The following is a 14,997-nucleotide window of genomic DNA, read 5'->3' as shown; positions in this document are numbered from 1 at the left end:
ATCCCTGCGCCCCCCGAGCGGCACCAGGGGTGCAAGGCGGCTCCCCGCGCCCCAGCAGGACGGCGCCGCGGCCCTGCCCTCCCCTCGGCCCCGCCATTTTGTCTCTCGATAAGCCAGAGGAGCCGCTGCGGGCTCAGGCTAGCCACTCCCCAACGAGCCCAATCCCCACCCCGAGGAGGAGGCAGGCCGGCTCTTTCCGCCCCTCGGGCCCCCCACGCCCGGCGGGCCCACAGGAACCCACGCAGCCCCACGGAACTCGAAGACGCCTGCGACACAGAGACCACCCGCCCGCCATCACACAGCACCCTACCCTGGCGCTCCCTCCCGCCTCCCTCTTTATACCCTCCGCGCCGCGCCGATTGGCTGCGGCGCCTGTCCGTCAGGCTGGGAATTTCCCAGGGGCGGAACCGCCGACCACCCCCAGCTGCCCGCTTCTTCCCGTGTTGGCGACGGAGCGGAGCGGCCCTGGCCCCGGCAGGTGAGCTCGGGGGGCGCGGGGGCCTGCGGGTCCGCTGCCCTCAGGGAGGGAGTGGGGGTGGTCGCGCCGCCCCAGGGCAGGGTCCAGTGGCGGGGCGGGGTGGGGTGGGGTTGGCGGGGCTAGGGGCTGCGTGTTGCCCGTGCCCGGCTGGTTCCGGGGCTCTCGGCGTGCGCGGGTGGTGGTGGGGAAACCCTGGAGGGGGTCAGGACCGCGCCGTCCCCTGAGGGTCTGCTCCGGGGCCGGACCGGGTCGCGATAGTCGTACCGTGCCTTAGTTTCCCCTGTCCCGCGGCAGGGCAGGTGCTACCGACTCCCCTCGCCGCTCCCGAAGGGGCGGGCGGCGGCAGGGCGGCCCGGGGGAGGAGAGGGGTTCGGGGGGTATCAGGGGTGTCCCCGGCCTAGGCGGGCTCGGGGTGCTGCCCCCCGGCCCGGCCGGCGTTTCCCCGGGCCCAGGCACTGCCCGCTGGCTGTGCCGGCGCTGTGCGTGGGTCCCGGCCGGGGGCCGCGGCCCCAAGGGGCCTCCAGCCGCTGCTGCTCCCCGACCGCTGCGGGCCTTTCGTCCCCATCCTGCCGCTGGCCCAGCGGTGCGGGTCCGCCTCGGCCGTGGGTCCGGAGGCTGGCATAGCCAGCGCAGGGCTAGCAGCATCCCCAGCTGCCGGAGGCGGGTGCATAGCTTGCCGCCCCATCTCCCCTGCATCGAGTCCAGGCTAAGGCCCCTACTGAGGGTAGAGTGAAAAAAGATGCAGCCTGTCAGCCCTGCTGTTGGGCGAGAACAGCTTCAGATGGGCCGTGGTGGGATGTGCGGCCTCTCAGGGATCTGGCTGTCCTGCTCCCGGTGCCTCTGGGTACTACGGGCTGCTCCCGGTATCAGGGAAGCCAAGGCAGCCTTTCCCCTTCTGCTTGTTATTTCCATCTGCTTGGGTGAGTAAGAGCTGTTCTGCTGCCACAAGCTCTTTTGGAGTGCAGACTTCATTGACAGCACTGGCAAAGTCAGCTGAAGCGTGCTGGAGCTGGGAGACTGGACTTCGGGCGCTGGGGCAAGTCCAGGAGGCAGGAAGGCGCCAGCCAGGCACATCCTTGAGAGCCATCTCTGTGACGAGGTGAAGTAAGCAAGAGGAAAAGAGGAGAGGCTTTTTGCAGCCTTTGGCATCGTTCCTGGCTCTGCAAGAAAATCCCACAACGCCCTTTCAGCCTGACCTCCACCAGACAGACCTATTTAGCACAGGGCCATGGGTCATTGCTTGCCAGCAGCTGGTACAAAACAGTCGTGGGTGGGTAAAGCTGAACCATCTACTCCTGTGGCATTGCGGATCTTGTTTTAAAGCAACAGTTCTTACGCTTTGGGTGACAGAGTGTGACAGAGCTTTGCTGGTGTGCTTTGCAATGCCACTATCTTCTGCTGCTTGGTTGTTGCCTGGCCGAAGCGTACCAGGTTGGACAGGAGTAGCCCGGGTTGCGCTGGAGCTGCAGGGACAGGGGTGGCTGTGCCTTGCTCTGCTTTTGAGTGCTGTGATGAGCAGCCATGATGCTACTGAGCTCTGCAGGGGGGAGGAAGCAGAACAGGCAGCATGAAGAGAGATGTCTTTGCAGCAGAAGACAGGGTATTGTGTAAAACATCACCATGTTGCCCAGAGAAGCAGCACCACCACCAGGTCTGGCTTCCTGTCCTGCCTGCGCTGGAGCTCGGATCCATGGCAAGCTCTGCAGCTGTGTGTGGTTACCCGTGTTTGTAAACCTGGCTCCAAATGTGGAAATGCGTTATTTTCCTTGTGAGCAACCTCATCGGAAGCAGGTTGTTTTGAGAAGCCTCTGGGAGGTGGGTTTCTCAGACAAGGGTGGGATTTCTGGCCAGAGGACATCTGTAACATCTGCTGCATTTTGGATGGGGCTTCTGCCTTTCCCACCCTTTCCCTGCAGCTAGCCAGGCTGGGAAGCAAAATGCTACAAGTGGAGGTTCAGACCTTTCCCTTTGAGAACTGAGCCTTGCAATGTCTGCTTTCCTCTTTTATTACTCCCAGCACAGTGGACTGCAGTGCCCAGAAAGTCTCTTTATTATTGCTTCCTCTTAAAGGCAGCTCTGCTTTTGCTTCCCTGCAAATAAGACCAGCCCAGCAGCCCAGGAATGGTTCTCCTTGGTCTGGGGAGCTCCTGGAACTTTGCAGAGGAAAAGGAAAGGGGCTGGTGGCTGTGGCATTTTCTTTCCAGTAAGGTGATCAAACAAAAAGAATCCCTCCATAAGGTCTGTCTGAGTGGCTTTTGGTTTTCCGAGGAGGAGGAGGGATGCCAGGGGCCTGGCAGCTCTGGTCATGGGAAAATGACGCTGGCAGTCTGCAGGGATTTATTCATGCGATCCTGGTGGGGAGGAGACTTCCTGGGAATGTTGCACGATGGGGTAAGGAAAACCCCGCTCTCCTAAGGGCTGGGCCAAGCCCCCACCGTGGATTGCAGGATGGGATTTGATGGGCTGCCAAACCTATGGCTTCGGGAGGCTGGTCTCCACCCCGGGGCTCCTGCCGAAAGCAAGCCTCCAGAATGCCAGCCCACTCTGCGCAGGATTTGCATCCTCCGCCTTAGTGTCCTCAGCTGTTCGGAAATTTTAAAACGGGGATCGTTTCCTCCTGCCACTTCTGCGTGGCTGGCGCAGTGATGTCTGCGGTGCTGGTGGCTGAGGCGGTGATGCACATCTTCCTGGGTGACAGCAGGGACCAGCCTGGCCATGGCTACGTGGCTCCAGCTCGCTCTCAAGCCGCAGCACAGCTATTTAAATACCACCCTGCTTTCATCTTCACCTGGGAGTCTCCCCTGCCTGCTTGCTCTCTCATTCTCTCCTTTTGCCGAGTTGTCATAAAAATTTACTACCTAAAGGTCTCGGTGCCTTGCTTGCAACCAGCAACGCCCACAGGCGACCATGGCATCTGGCAGCCTCTCCCGGTGCCTGGATATGGAGCTGGTGAGCTGCAGCTGGGCAGCTATGGTCAGTGGCTGGCCCTCAACCCCTGGGGCTGTGAAATACCATCAGATTAGCTTAGAAACTGTTGATTGGCAAAAAGTGTTTTCTGGTGGTTCAGCGGTTTCTTCTGGAGTTTGTGGTAGTCATGTTTTCTTTGCGTTTCTGACCATTGTTAGGTGCTGGTCTGTAGTCCTCTCTCTCCCCTGGTGTTTTTATTGAAACATGAGATTTTTTTTTTCACTGCAAATCTCAGTGCAAAAAAAAAAAATAAATCTCACTGCAAAACTTTCAGAACTCCTAAGGAAAAAAAAAACCCCAAACCAACAAACCAGGACTGGGAATAGTGACCTGGTCCAGGGTCCTGTCCCCAGGGTGACAGCTCAGTGCCAGCAGCCCTTGCAGAAATGGGACTGTTCCTCCACCCTAGGCAAGCCTGCCCTGATGCCAGCAATGGGCTTGGATGCTGCGGAAACCCTTTCCCGTTGCTGGGTCTTGCTTGCTGGTGAATTAGTGGCTTGTCTGTGCTTCTGTCAGCTAGAGATAGTTCAGTTCCTCTCCCTGGCTGCTGTTTGAAAACAGCTCCCATGACCCCTCTGCTGGTGGGGTGCAGATCTTGGGTAGAAAAATCCTTGATAAAACCTTGAGAACTGGGAATAGCAGGGGCTTTCGGTGGCTCCATCCAGCTGGAAGAACATGGGATTGTCATGAGTGAGCTCTGCCGGTCAGCAGGGTGGGTGGTCAGTGCAGCTGGCTGGGACTTGAGTGTTTTGTGCAGGGGACCTCCTGTGGGTGCTGTGGGGCAAGGCAGAAAACCTCCTGGCTGGGGGTCTGAAGTGCAAGAAAATGGGGGCTGGGGAAGGGATGCCACGTGAGGGGGCAGCTTGTCCCCACATTCCTCAACCCACACCTGGATTCGTCCCACTGGAGGACACGGATGCCCCGCAAGGTGCTCACTGCAAGATCACTTTGTTCACCAGTTCCTCCCAGAGCTTCAGGGTTGAGATCTGGAGCGGTGTGTGGTGACTGGACACCAGTGAGAAACAGGCTCAAGTCCCCAGTCTGCCTGTGACACTGTCCCTGTCCTCCACCAGGCTGGCCAGGCAGGTAGTATGGCCACAGGTGATAGCGTTTCCCTGCGGAGGAGGTGCCATCTGGTCCCTGGGCCACATGCATGCCACCATGCTGTGCTCTGTCCTGCCCGCCAGCAGGTCTCTACTGGGAGTTTTCCCCATCCCGTGGCTGGGGGCTGGAGGGAATTTCATACCGGCCGCAGCGATGCTGCCCGACACCAGGATCCGTGGCACAGAAACTGCCCCGGTTCTCCTGCAGTTTCCCGTCAGCTGCCGTGGGCTCCAGAAATAGCTGCTGCTCAGCCCACCCTGTGCTGCAGCTGGGCTCACCCAGTGCTCACCATCTCCAGCTGCTTGGGATGGGGTGCTGGCCCCCCAGGAGGGGACACAGGCGATGGGGGAGCTTGGCAGCCCCCACAGAGCAGGGGGACGGTGAGACCTACTGAGGGTTGCATCTCCCAAAAGCAGAGTGCTGCTGAGGCCATGTGTAATTACCTGCTGCTGAGGTGGATGTTAATTGCCGCTCTAGTTGCAGATGATGCCAGGTGGCAGTTGTCATCTGGAAAGTCCCAGCCGCTCCCTGGCAGGCAGGTCATCTAAACTGGTGATCAGCCCAGATCGCCTGTGGCATGAGCATTAGTTTGAGGTTGAGGTGGTTTCGGGTATGGGCTACCCCCCTTCCCCTTTCAAAATGCCCCCCGTCGGCTCCTTCCCACTCGTGAGCACCCGTTTGCCTTGGCTGGGTGGAGGAGCTCTTGGGGGTCCCCCCAGGCAGCACCCCAGCTCCCCCTGGCATCATCCCCTGGGGCCATCTCAGCTGCTGTGCTGCTCCACTGTATAACAAGGTAGCTTGGGGAAGCAGGGGGGGATATTTTTGATAAGTTGTTCTGATTCACAGCAGCTGCTTTATCACCCCCAGGAGATGGGTGAAACCTGGAGCCAAGATCCTGCCCAGCTGTCCCTAGGCTAGACCTCAGGCTCTAGGGCACCCGCAGATGCAAGTAATTAAAAAAGCAAATAGATGCTGCATACGGGTAGTTCTTCAGCTCATACTTTGCTCGCAGCCTGCGTATGCCATTGACAGCTGGTTTTTGTGGCTAAGCTGGAGGGAAGAGCAGGCCCCTGCCTGGCTGCTGGGACTCATCACCCCTACTGCTGCCCAAACCACCTGCTGGCTGCAGGTTAAGGCTTTTTGGAGCTACAGATGCTGCCCCCCCCCCCCAGACACCACCCCAGAACCCTTTCAGCCCCCCAGAAATATTCTGTGGTGAGCAGGATGCCCTGGTCACAGTGCCCAGGTCCATGCTGCTGGCTGGATGCTCCTGGGCTGCAGTGGCGGGCAGCTGCAACCTCTTTGGAGACTCCTGTGCCCTACAGGGATGAGAGCCAGCCCCGGCTGCTGGTGATGCCTTTTCGCATGACATTTCTCATGGCCATGAGTCACCCCAGCACATTCACCCCACGCAGGGTTGGGGAGGGGAAGTGCCTTCACCTGGGACACTTCTTCGTTGGCTGGCGAGCAGTGAGGCAGTGCTGCCTGTGCTGGCACAGCACCCCAGACCCCCTCCCTGGTTGGGACCAGGGGACTGCAGCATTGTCTGGAGCCGGAGGAAGGTGACGCTGTGCTCCATTGCCTTGCAGGGATGCTCAGCTGGGAGGTAGGCGACTGAATGGCAGGCATGGAAGGGAGAGGACCTTACCGCATCTATGACCCTGGTGGGGGCTCAGAGGAGAATGGATCCACGGCCTTTGAGCGGCTGGTGGAAGAGAACACCCGGCTGAAGGAGAAGATGCAGGGGATCAAGTCTATCGGTAACTGCTGCGTGGCTGGGGGATGAGGTTCACCTTTGGGGCAGCTCAGCCTGTGCACACTGAGCCTGGGGGTTTCTTTCTCTACTTAGTAGGGGCTCTGTAAGAAGCTGGGGGTCTCGGCACTGGGGCAGCAGTAAAGCTTTCCCTGTCCTGGGAGGTCAAGCAGGATGTCTGGGCTTTTTCACACGGGATTGCAAAGGGAGCAAGACTTTTGCTGAGCTGCTGGGGTGCTTTATGGTGGGATAAATGGCTGGAAAAAGAAGGCAAGTGATGGGGCAAGATCAACTTCTTGGAGTCCTTCAGCCCCAGGTCACAGATGCTGGGATCTGTTCTGCTTTTGATGAAAGCCTCCACCTCCCGCAACCCCTGTCAGGTCAGGGGCTTTTCTGAAGTGCTGCTCAAAGACCTTGGTGTTGGGTGCTCCCTGCAGTGGCAGAGATGTGCCAGCATTGAAACACTCCAGCTGAGTTGTGCCACCCCCTTTCTTCTCCTTGGCCGCCTTCCCCCACCCACCCCTGGTTTTGCTTTTGGTCTCGTGACTGAGCTTCTGCTTTCGAGTCCTGCTTCTGCAGCTGAATTTCCACCTGCCTCATGATGCTGGTCGTGTCACCATGCTCTTACCTGGGACTTGGGACCCACTGGTGTGGGAGCAGCCACCTGGGGTGGGGAGAGGATTGCATTGCTGGTGCCAGACCCCACAGCAGGCAGGCTGGACCCCTGGGTCCACCACCTAGGCTTAAACTCATCTCTTCTGGGAAGCGGAGGAGACCTCTAAGCAATGCAGTGCTGCCCTTATGCCTCCTGTCATCTGTGCGTCAGTGTGACAGACTCTGCAGCCAGTGAGCCACTTATATAGCTTTGTCGTTGGGTCCATTGTGTCTGGACAGAGAAGGACCATGCTAGGCACTTCTTCACCCAGCAGAGCTTGGTGTTGGTGGATGGGGCTGCTGCGGGACAGGTGCTTGGGGAAGGAGGGTGAGCATCCTTCTGTTGCCCACAACAGGAGAGCTGCTGGAGGAGTCCCAGGTGGAGGCATCCAAGCTGCGGCAGAAGGCAGAGGACCTTGTGAAGGACAACAAAATGCTGATAGCATCTTCTTCCTTGGAGGACCTGCTCGAAACTGGAGGTAAGAGATGCAAGGCTTGCAGGGGAGAAATAACCTGATGGCTCAGGGGAAGGAAGAGGAGGGTGTAAAGGAGACTTTCGTAAAGGTTTCTTTCAGCTCTGTCATCTCTGGAATGTATCAGACCACTGTTGTCCTCCCTTCTGGAGGGAGGTTTCTGCCCCATCCCCATAGCTGGCATAGAAACCATCCATCAGTGCCTGACCTTGCAGGGTGTCTACTCTCTGCACCCCCTGCACCAGGCAGTGAGAAGCCCTCCTCTCCAAAAGGCTCATAGCTACATCCTCTCCCCTCTCCGCAGCCATCGGCCCAGATCCCAGCTCCACACAGCCTGCCCCAGGCAGCGCCCAGCCGGACACGGAAGCACGGAAATCTCCTCCAAGTGTGAGTCTGGTGAATTTGAGAGCTGGTGCTGGCATGGTCGGAGGGAGAGGCTCTCCATCTAGTTAAACTGAAAGAGGGTAGATTTAGATTGGATATTAGGAAGAAATTATTTACAGTGAGGGTGGTGAGACACTGGAACAGGTTGCCCAGAGAAGCTGTGGATGCCGCATCCCTGGAAGGGTTCAAGGCCAGGCTGGATGGGGCTTTGAGCAAACTGGTCTAGTGGAAGGTGTCTGCCCGTGGCAGAGGGGTTGGAACTAGATGGTCTTTAAAGTCCCTTCCAACCCAAACCATTCTGTGATTCTATGAAAGCAAAAGGAGGCAGCATTTAGCCTCTAGAAATGGGAATAAATCTGAAGGGAGGCATCAGGTTTGCCTGCTCTGCTCCCATCCTGGCAGTCCCTGCCCTCGTGCAGTGAGCATCCTGGGTTGCCTTTCCCCAGGGAGACCTGACCTGGCTGCTTCCCCTTGCAGGGATCCTCTTCGGAGTTCGAGATCGTTGCTGTTGAAGCGCAGGGCTTTCCCCAGGAGAGTGGGAGAGTGGTGAGTGGCCCTGGTGCCTGTGGGATTTGGTGGGGGGCTGGTGGAGATGTGGTGTGGTGGTGGTGCTGGGGGTGTGGGAGGGTGTGCGGATGGACAGCAGTGTTCCCAGTGGTGTCACTGCTGGCAGGCACAGGTAGGGCTGGGGGACCCGTGTCAGGGCAGCCCTTGGGCAGACTCTAGAGATGGGATAAACTGCACCCAAGCATTCCCAGAGGAGCAGAGCCAGCCCCACGTACACCCCCCCAGGACAGTGCTTGTGCTGCGGTGGCCAGCCTCTGCCAGTGATGAAGGTGAGGGGACATGGCTGGTCTGCAGGCAGGAGAGAACCACAGAGCCCAGCCCTGTGGCTGCTCCTCCCCATGCCTCGCTGGGGCCAGAGGGCTCAGGAGTGACAGCATGTGTGCCCCAGCGTGTACCACTCCTCTTGTCTGGCCAAGGCAAGGAGAAGGGACAATGTGCAGGCTGCTCTCCAAGGGCAAGGGCTCCCCAGTACCAGTGACCTGGCCAGGCTGCCTGGGCATGGGCCAGCAAAGCAGCCCCAGTCAGATGGAGACACTGGTGTCTCCAGATGCCACGTGGCAGTGATAAGAAGGGCTGTGACAACTCCAGGAGCTGTCATCAATGCTCTGACACTCCCCTTCTGATGCCCACACTGGGTGGGAGGACCAGATCTCGAAGCCCTGTTGCTGCTGACAGGGTCTGCCCCAGCCAAGGCACTTCCATGTGTTCCGTTTGCTGCCACCTGAATGTCTCCCTGGCTGGCACTGCCCTGTCCTGTACTGCTTTGGCTTTTTGTGTGTGCTGGAAGGGAGGGGAAGCGGGACTGGGGAGCCCAAGAGGGTCAGCTTGTACCACATGGTGCCAGTAAGGGGACGTGCTGTTGGCGCACATCCTGGGACAGAAAGGCTCCAGGAGGGGTTGAGTCTTGTTGGACCCTCCTGGGGTGCAGCTGTGGGGTGGTGGAGGATGGGGTGGCGTCTGCTTGGCAATTGGCTGCTGGCATCTGAGTCAAGTGCTAGTCCCGTGCTTGCACCCAGGATCGCTCAGGTCCTCACTGCCTGCCCTTGCCAACCGGCCATGCTGTGCCCTGCACACACCCTCCTGTGGCAGTTTTGGGGCTGTAAACTTGGGGTGCCAGGGACACACTGGACTCCTGGCCCCATGTGGTGCTTCCTGGGGCATTCCCATGGGTGGCAAGCTGAGTCAGCGGGGCTGGGAGCAGAGCAGGTGAAGGTGTGCCAGCACATCCCCGTCTCCTCCCCAGCAATGTGGCATGTGCCAGCCAGGCTTTGTTGTGCCAGCAGTGTCTCCTGGGCAATGGAGGAGTTAACCAGCCACACCAGAGGAGGACAAGCCTGTTGGGGACACCCTTCATGTGTGGGTGGGGGTGTGCCCTCACCTGGGCTCTCCTAGCCAGCATTTAAGTCCTGTGCATCACCCTCTTGGCTGCTGCTTGTCAAAGATCCTGGGTTCCTGGCACCTGGCGTGCTGCAGCAGCAGGGGAGCCACAGGCAGGGGATCTGCAGAGGGAGGACAGGAGGAAGGAGAAGATGGGGACTTGGCTAAGACCACCCCTCACGTGGGAAACCTCTGCTCCCAGTGCACACTGGGGAGTCCGTGGAAAGGACAGTCTCTGTCCAGACAGGAGCTGGGATTTCTTGTCTTGGTGGTGCCAGCTGGGAGGGCTTGAGGGGGAAAGCAGCCAGGGGTAGAGATGCCTCCGTTACTATCAACGAGCCAGGAGGGTGTTCTGCTCCAGCTGCTGAGGGGCACAAGGACTGCATGGACTGGGGGTGCTGCTGTAATGTCCCCCTCCACCTGGGCACTTGGTGTCCCTTGTCCGGTGGCTGGGAATCAAACCTTCACAAAGCTGACACAAATTTTTCAGTGTACCGAGGGCTGTTGCAGAGTGTCTTGGTGCTGACCCAGCTGCCCACCACAGCTCTGGATGGGAGATGAGGCTGACCTGCCCTGAGAGGGAACTTTGTGATGCTTCTTGAACTGATATGACCATGCTTCATCCCTTCCCCATCCCCAGGACTTGGAGCAGCCACCAAACGAGGATGCCAACCTGCTGCCCCAGCTGCAGCAGCTCGAGAACACACTGAGCGGCTGTGCCAAGGAGGCCAGCAAGGACCAGGTCTTCGTGCGCATGGGCTACATGGCCTCTGAGCTCAAGCGCCTGGCCTCCAAGGTGCACAAGAACGAGCAGAGAACATCGTTCCTGCAGGTGAGTGAGGGCTAGCCTCACCCCAAGGTGGACACCCACCTCCATGCCAAGTGGCATGGTGGAAGGTGGGTGGCCAGGCAGGCTGCTGGGGCTGGCCACAGTCCTCATGCTGCCGGCGTTTTCCCCCCAGACACTGTGTGAGACGCTGCACACTGAGAACAAGGAGCTGCGAACCAAGCTGGAGCGGGACCTGGAGCAGAGAAACCAGGCGCTGGAGAAGCTCAGGTGGGGGTGGTTGCTGGGGAGTGGGATGTCGCTGCCTTGGGTTCTTCCTGCTGACCCATCCCTCCCTGCCTGCAGGTGTGAGAACCAGGAGCTCCGGAGGATGGTGACACTGAGCAGCCAGGACAGTGGGAAGAGGGAAGCTGCTGAGCTGCAGCAGGTGAGGAGGCAGCATCGCCCTCAGAGAGGGCTGGGAAGGAGGCAGGGAGCCCGCCGCTGACACATCAGCAAAGGTGGCCTCATTTTAATTGAGCCCCCAGTTTGTCCCAGTATGACCGGCAGGATTTCTCAGGGTCTCAAGGGGATGGGGGAGGCCATGGGAGGGGAACCGGCTCGAGTTTAGCCAGCCTCGGGCACAGGCTCCACAAAAGCCCTGAGGGTCCCGTCCCCCACGTGCGCGTCCAGCAGAGCGGGGCCACGGTGGAGAAGGCGCCGGGCAGAGGAGAGCTGGAGGCCAAGGAGAAGAAGGTGAAGATCCTGGAGCACCAGCGCAGGGAGGTGAGGACCAAGCTGGGAGGGAGGCACCACCAAGGAGGGGGGGAAGCGGGCAGCGGGGGCTTGTGGCTGGGACCGCACAGGGAGACTGGGGCAGGGCTGTGGAGCTGCAGGGAAGTGCTGCTGGAGCTGGGATCTCCGTCCAGCTGGTCCCTGAGGTGCTTTTGCAATGGGAGGCTGCTGGGGACTGCCATGGCTGGCTCGGGGCAGGGGTTGGGCTCTCATTCAGCTATGCGTCTCTGTCCGCAGCTGCTGGAGGTGAATAAGCAATGGGATCAACACTTCCGAGCCATGAAGCAGAAGTATGAACAGAAGGTAGGGCTGGGTGCTTGGGGAGCGCATCTCTGCTGGGTGCTGGCTGGGGGTCCTGGAGGAGACCAGGTGCAGGGGAAGGTTTTGGGTCTGGCTGCTCCTCCTTCCCCCCAGCATGAGTCCCTCAGGCAGGCCGACATCCCCGCTCCCTCCTGGCAGGTCACAGACCTGCACCAGGAGCTGGCCGATGCCCGCAGGGCAGTGACCGAGCTGGAGTCAGAGCGGGAGCAAAAGCAACGGGATTTTGACCGCAAGCTGCTCCTGGCCAAGTCCCGGATCGAAACAGAGGAGGCAAGTCCCTTGGGGAAGGGTGGTGGGGAGCTGCTGGCCCTATCGCCCTGCCCTGGCTGATCTGCCCTCTGGGTCCTGCAGGCAGAGAAGGAGAGGCTGGCCATGGAGGTGAGGGACCTGCAACAGAGGATGCGGTTCCTGCAGGAGCAGCTGGCTCCAGTCACCAGGCAGCGGGAATACCAGGAAAAGGAGATCCAGAGGCTGAACAAGGTGGGGGCCAGGGTGCAACCCCTCCTTGCAAAATGTCTTTTATGTTCTCCAGCCTTTTCTCTCTCAAATCCAAAACTGACCCTGATCAACTCCCTCCTGCCCAGCTCTTTGCCCAGGCAGAAGCTCTTGTCAGACAATGCCCACCACATGCCTCTAGGCTCCCAGAAAAGGGGGTTTGGGCTGGGGGTGGAGGGGTCTGTAGTCCCTCTTGCTGTTTGCCCATTTAACACCTACTTCCCACGCTGGGCATATGCCCATGGTCCTGCGGAGATGCGGGCACAGTGCCTTACTCTGACTCCCCCTCCTCTCCCTCCTTACTCTGACTCCCCCTCCTCTTCCTCTCTAGGCGCTAGAGGAGGCCCTGAACGTTCAGGCTTCTCCGCCACCCATCTTCACCAGTGCCATGGAGCTGGCGGGGAAGATGCCGCAGCAGGAGCTGCTGACCCAGAATGAGCTGCTCAAGCAGCAGGTAGGGCAGGGCACGAAGCTACTGGAGGAAGGGAGGGAGCTACCTGTTGTGGGCGGCCAGGAGCAGCCCAGCAGCCCTGGTGGGTGTCAGTGCTGCAGTGGTGGGGAGTGGGGGAGCTGAGCTCAGCATCCTTGAGACCTTCAGCTGGAAGGACACAGCCATGGGCCATCATGCCAACCTATGTGCCTGGGGCTTGGCATAGCTGGTGGGGTCAGGGATGATGACAGTGACAGGGGTGCTTGGGGGGGGGGGGTGTCCACCCTCAGCCAGGTGCATCCTTCCCTTCTGCCAGGTGAAAATTTTCGAGGAGGACTTCCAGCGGGAGCGGAGTGACAGGGAGAGGATGAATGAGGAAAAGGAAGAGCTGAAGCAGCAGCTGGAAAAGCTGCAGAAGCAGCTGGTCCTCTCCAACAACCAGGTGAGCAGTTCTGGGTGCAACCAGCAGCGCTCGGGGAGCCCTTTGTCTGCCCCAGGTGTGCCAGAGGTGCTTGTCCCCAGCATCACAGCCCCCATACCCATCTCAGAGCAGGAGCTGAGGGGGACAGAAAGGCCAGAGAGGTGTTTTTGCTGCTGCTTGTCCCTGCCAGAGCATCACCTTTCACTTGCATCTTCCTTCTGCACCTCGCCTGGGGGTCTGAAAGGGTGGGAACCCGTGCAGACATTACTGCAGGACACTGCAGCAACCCTCGCCCCACAGACACAGGAGGTGGCAGGGTGGGCTCTGCACTAACACCTCTTGCTCCCAGCTGCGAGCCTCCAAGGACGACTGCCAGAGGGAGAAGGAAGAGAAGGAGAAGCTGAAAAAGCTGCTGAAACAGCATAAACAGGTGGGAATGGGGGAAAAACCTGGGTTTTTTTGAAAAACTAAACAAGTGGAGGGGCTGGGGGCTGCAGGCCTGGCCCCAGCCCATTGACTCCCATTGTGGGGGCAGCTCCAAGCCAGGCGATGGGGGGTGGTGGTGGGCTGCCCTTGGGGGTCTCCTCAGCATCTCCCTTGGCTCCTCGCAGGCTTCTGGAGAGAGGCTGCACCCTGAGCCACTGCCGGGGCCGCTGCCCCCTGCCTGCCCCATGTACCAGTACCAGTACAGTCCCCCCATGGCTCACCCCATGTACCACGGCTTCGAAGAGTGGCAGCAGATCCGATACCCACCAGCGATGCCAGGCGAGCACACACCAGGACAAAACTTCCACCACTTTTCCCCAGTGAGTATCTACCTGTACCAGCGTGAGGGGGAGCAGGTCTGGGGCTCGCTGCTGAGCGAGTGGCTCCTCTAGGGCCACCAAGTCACCAAGCAGGGAGCTAAGCACATGTCCTGTTGGCACATGAATACTCAGTCCTCTTCCTCCCCCTCCTCCTCCTCTTCCTCACACCCCAGCAATTGAACACGGAGCACAGCCTCATGTTTCGCATCCCTGGTAATTCTGTTCCTTCTCCTCCTGCAGCCTGAGTACCCTTGGCGCCCGCCCTGTGCCATGGCTCGCAGCCAGAACGCCCAAGCAGTGGCTGGGGTGAAACAGGTCCCCAAGGACTTGGGTAAGGCTCAGACCCTCGGGGAGGAGACTGCCTCTGTCCGTCGCCCTGAGACCCTGGGCGGTTGGCCAAACGTATGTGGGAGGGATGGGGGGGCAGCTTGCCAGGCAGTGGCCATTTCCCTTCAGCCCCCACCTCTGCTCAGCCAAGGGGATGGTTCTGCCATAGGATCAGTCACTGCTGCGTCCCCCGCCACCCACCCCACAGCATCTGAAGACAGGTGCAAGCCCCAGCAGCTCGTGGCGTTATGGCAGTCAGTGCTTGGGGGTCATGGCCATCCCATGGCTGGCATCCCCTCCTGTGGGGCTCGTCTGGGCACAAAGAGCCACACTCACCCCATGCCACCCCTCTCTTGTGTCTCAGAACAGGCAGGTCCCAGATTGCCCTAATGCCAAGGACCGGCTATGCTGCGCTACCAGCAGAAGAGGAGTAGGGGGTGTGTGTGTGCCCGTGTGTATATATCTAGAAGCTTCCTCCGGCTGCCTATGCCTGTGCACGGACATGTGGGGGACGTGGCCGCATCCCTGGCCTGGACGGTTCGGCAGTGCATCCCCACAAGGAAGGTGTGAAGGAGAGACTGGAGGTGCCATCGTGGTGGTGGCCAATGCAGGGTCAGTCCCCTGCAGCCATCCCCTTCCTCGTGAGGCATCAGGCCTGGCATCGCTGTGGACCTGAGCCAGGTCTTCAGGAAAGAGGAGCTGGCATTTCCCAGGAGCTGCCCTAGTGCCGGGGCTTTGGTTCAGCCCTGGAGGAGCGGGTCACGGCAGGGACTCTCCCTGCAGTGGGAGCACCTGTGTTCCCAGGCCGGTGCCTCCTGCAGCCATGGCCCGGCCTGATGGTGGTTGGTGTCTTTGTATTTATTTAAGGACTGAAGTGTA

At 59.7% G+C, this 14,997-nt stretch overlaps 1 protein-coding gene across 6 annotated transcripts; it reads left to right on the top strand.

Annotated features, from left to right (window-relative positions):
• The first annotated feature begins 221 nt into the window (after nucleotides 1-221).
• Nucleotides 222-14,997, top strand: TNIP1 (TNFAIP3 interacting protein 1). 6 transcript variants are annotated; one of them, XM_040604014.1, is made up of 18 exons: nucleotides 222-476; nucleotides 6,131-6,309; nucleotides 7,313-7,435; nucleotides 7,734-7,816; nucleotides 8,291-8,359; nucleotides 10,398-10,589; nucleotides 10,720-10,814; nucleotides 10,890-10,971; nucleotides 11,217-11,309; nucleotides 11,556-11,621; nucleotides 11,778-11,909; nucleotides 11,991-12,119; nucleotides 12,466-12,588; nucleotides 12,881-13,006; nucleotides 13,335-13,415; nucleotides 13,597-13,791; nucleotides 14,032-14,122; nucleotides 14,488-14,997. In XM_040604014.1, the coding sequence occupies exons 2-18, from the start codon at nucleotides 6,168-6,170 to the stop codon at nucleotides 14,550-14,552; spliced, it is 1,887 nt and encodes a 628-aa protein (XP_040459948.1). In that variant the 5' UTR covers nucleotides 222-476; nucleotides 6,131-6,167; the 3' UTR covers nucleotides 14,553-14,997. The 6 variants fall into 6 exon arrangements, with proteins under 6 accessions (XP_040459948.1, XP_040459952.1, XP_040459947.1 ...); XM_040604013.1 differs by having other exon boundaries at nucleotides 223-478; nucleotides 6,139-6,309; XM_040604015.1 differs by having other exon boundaries at nucleotides 224-478; nucleotides 6,139-6,309; nucleotides 11,220-11,309.

Source organism: Falco naumanni, chromosome 8 (genome assembly GCF_017639655.2).
Source record: "Falco naumanni isolate bFalNau1 chromosome 8, bFalNau1.pat, whole genome shotgun sequence".
In the NCBI taxonomy this organism is placed as follows: domain Eukaryota; kingdom Metazoa; phylum Chordata; class Aves; order Falconiformes; family Falconidae; genus Falco; species Falco naumanni.
This window is presented reverse-complemented; position numbering and strand designations above follow the sequence as displayed.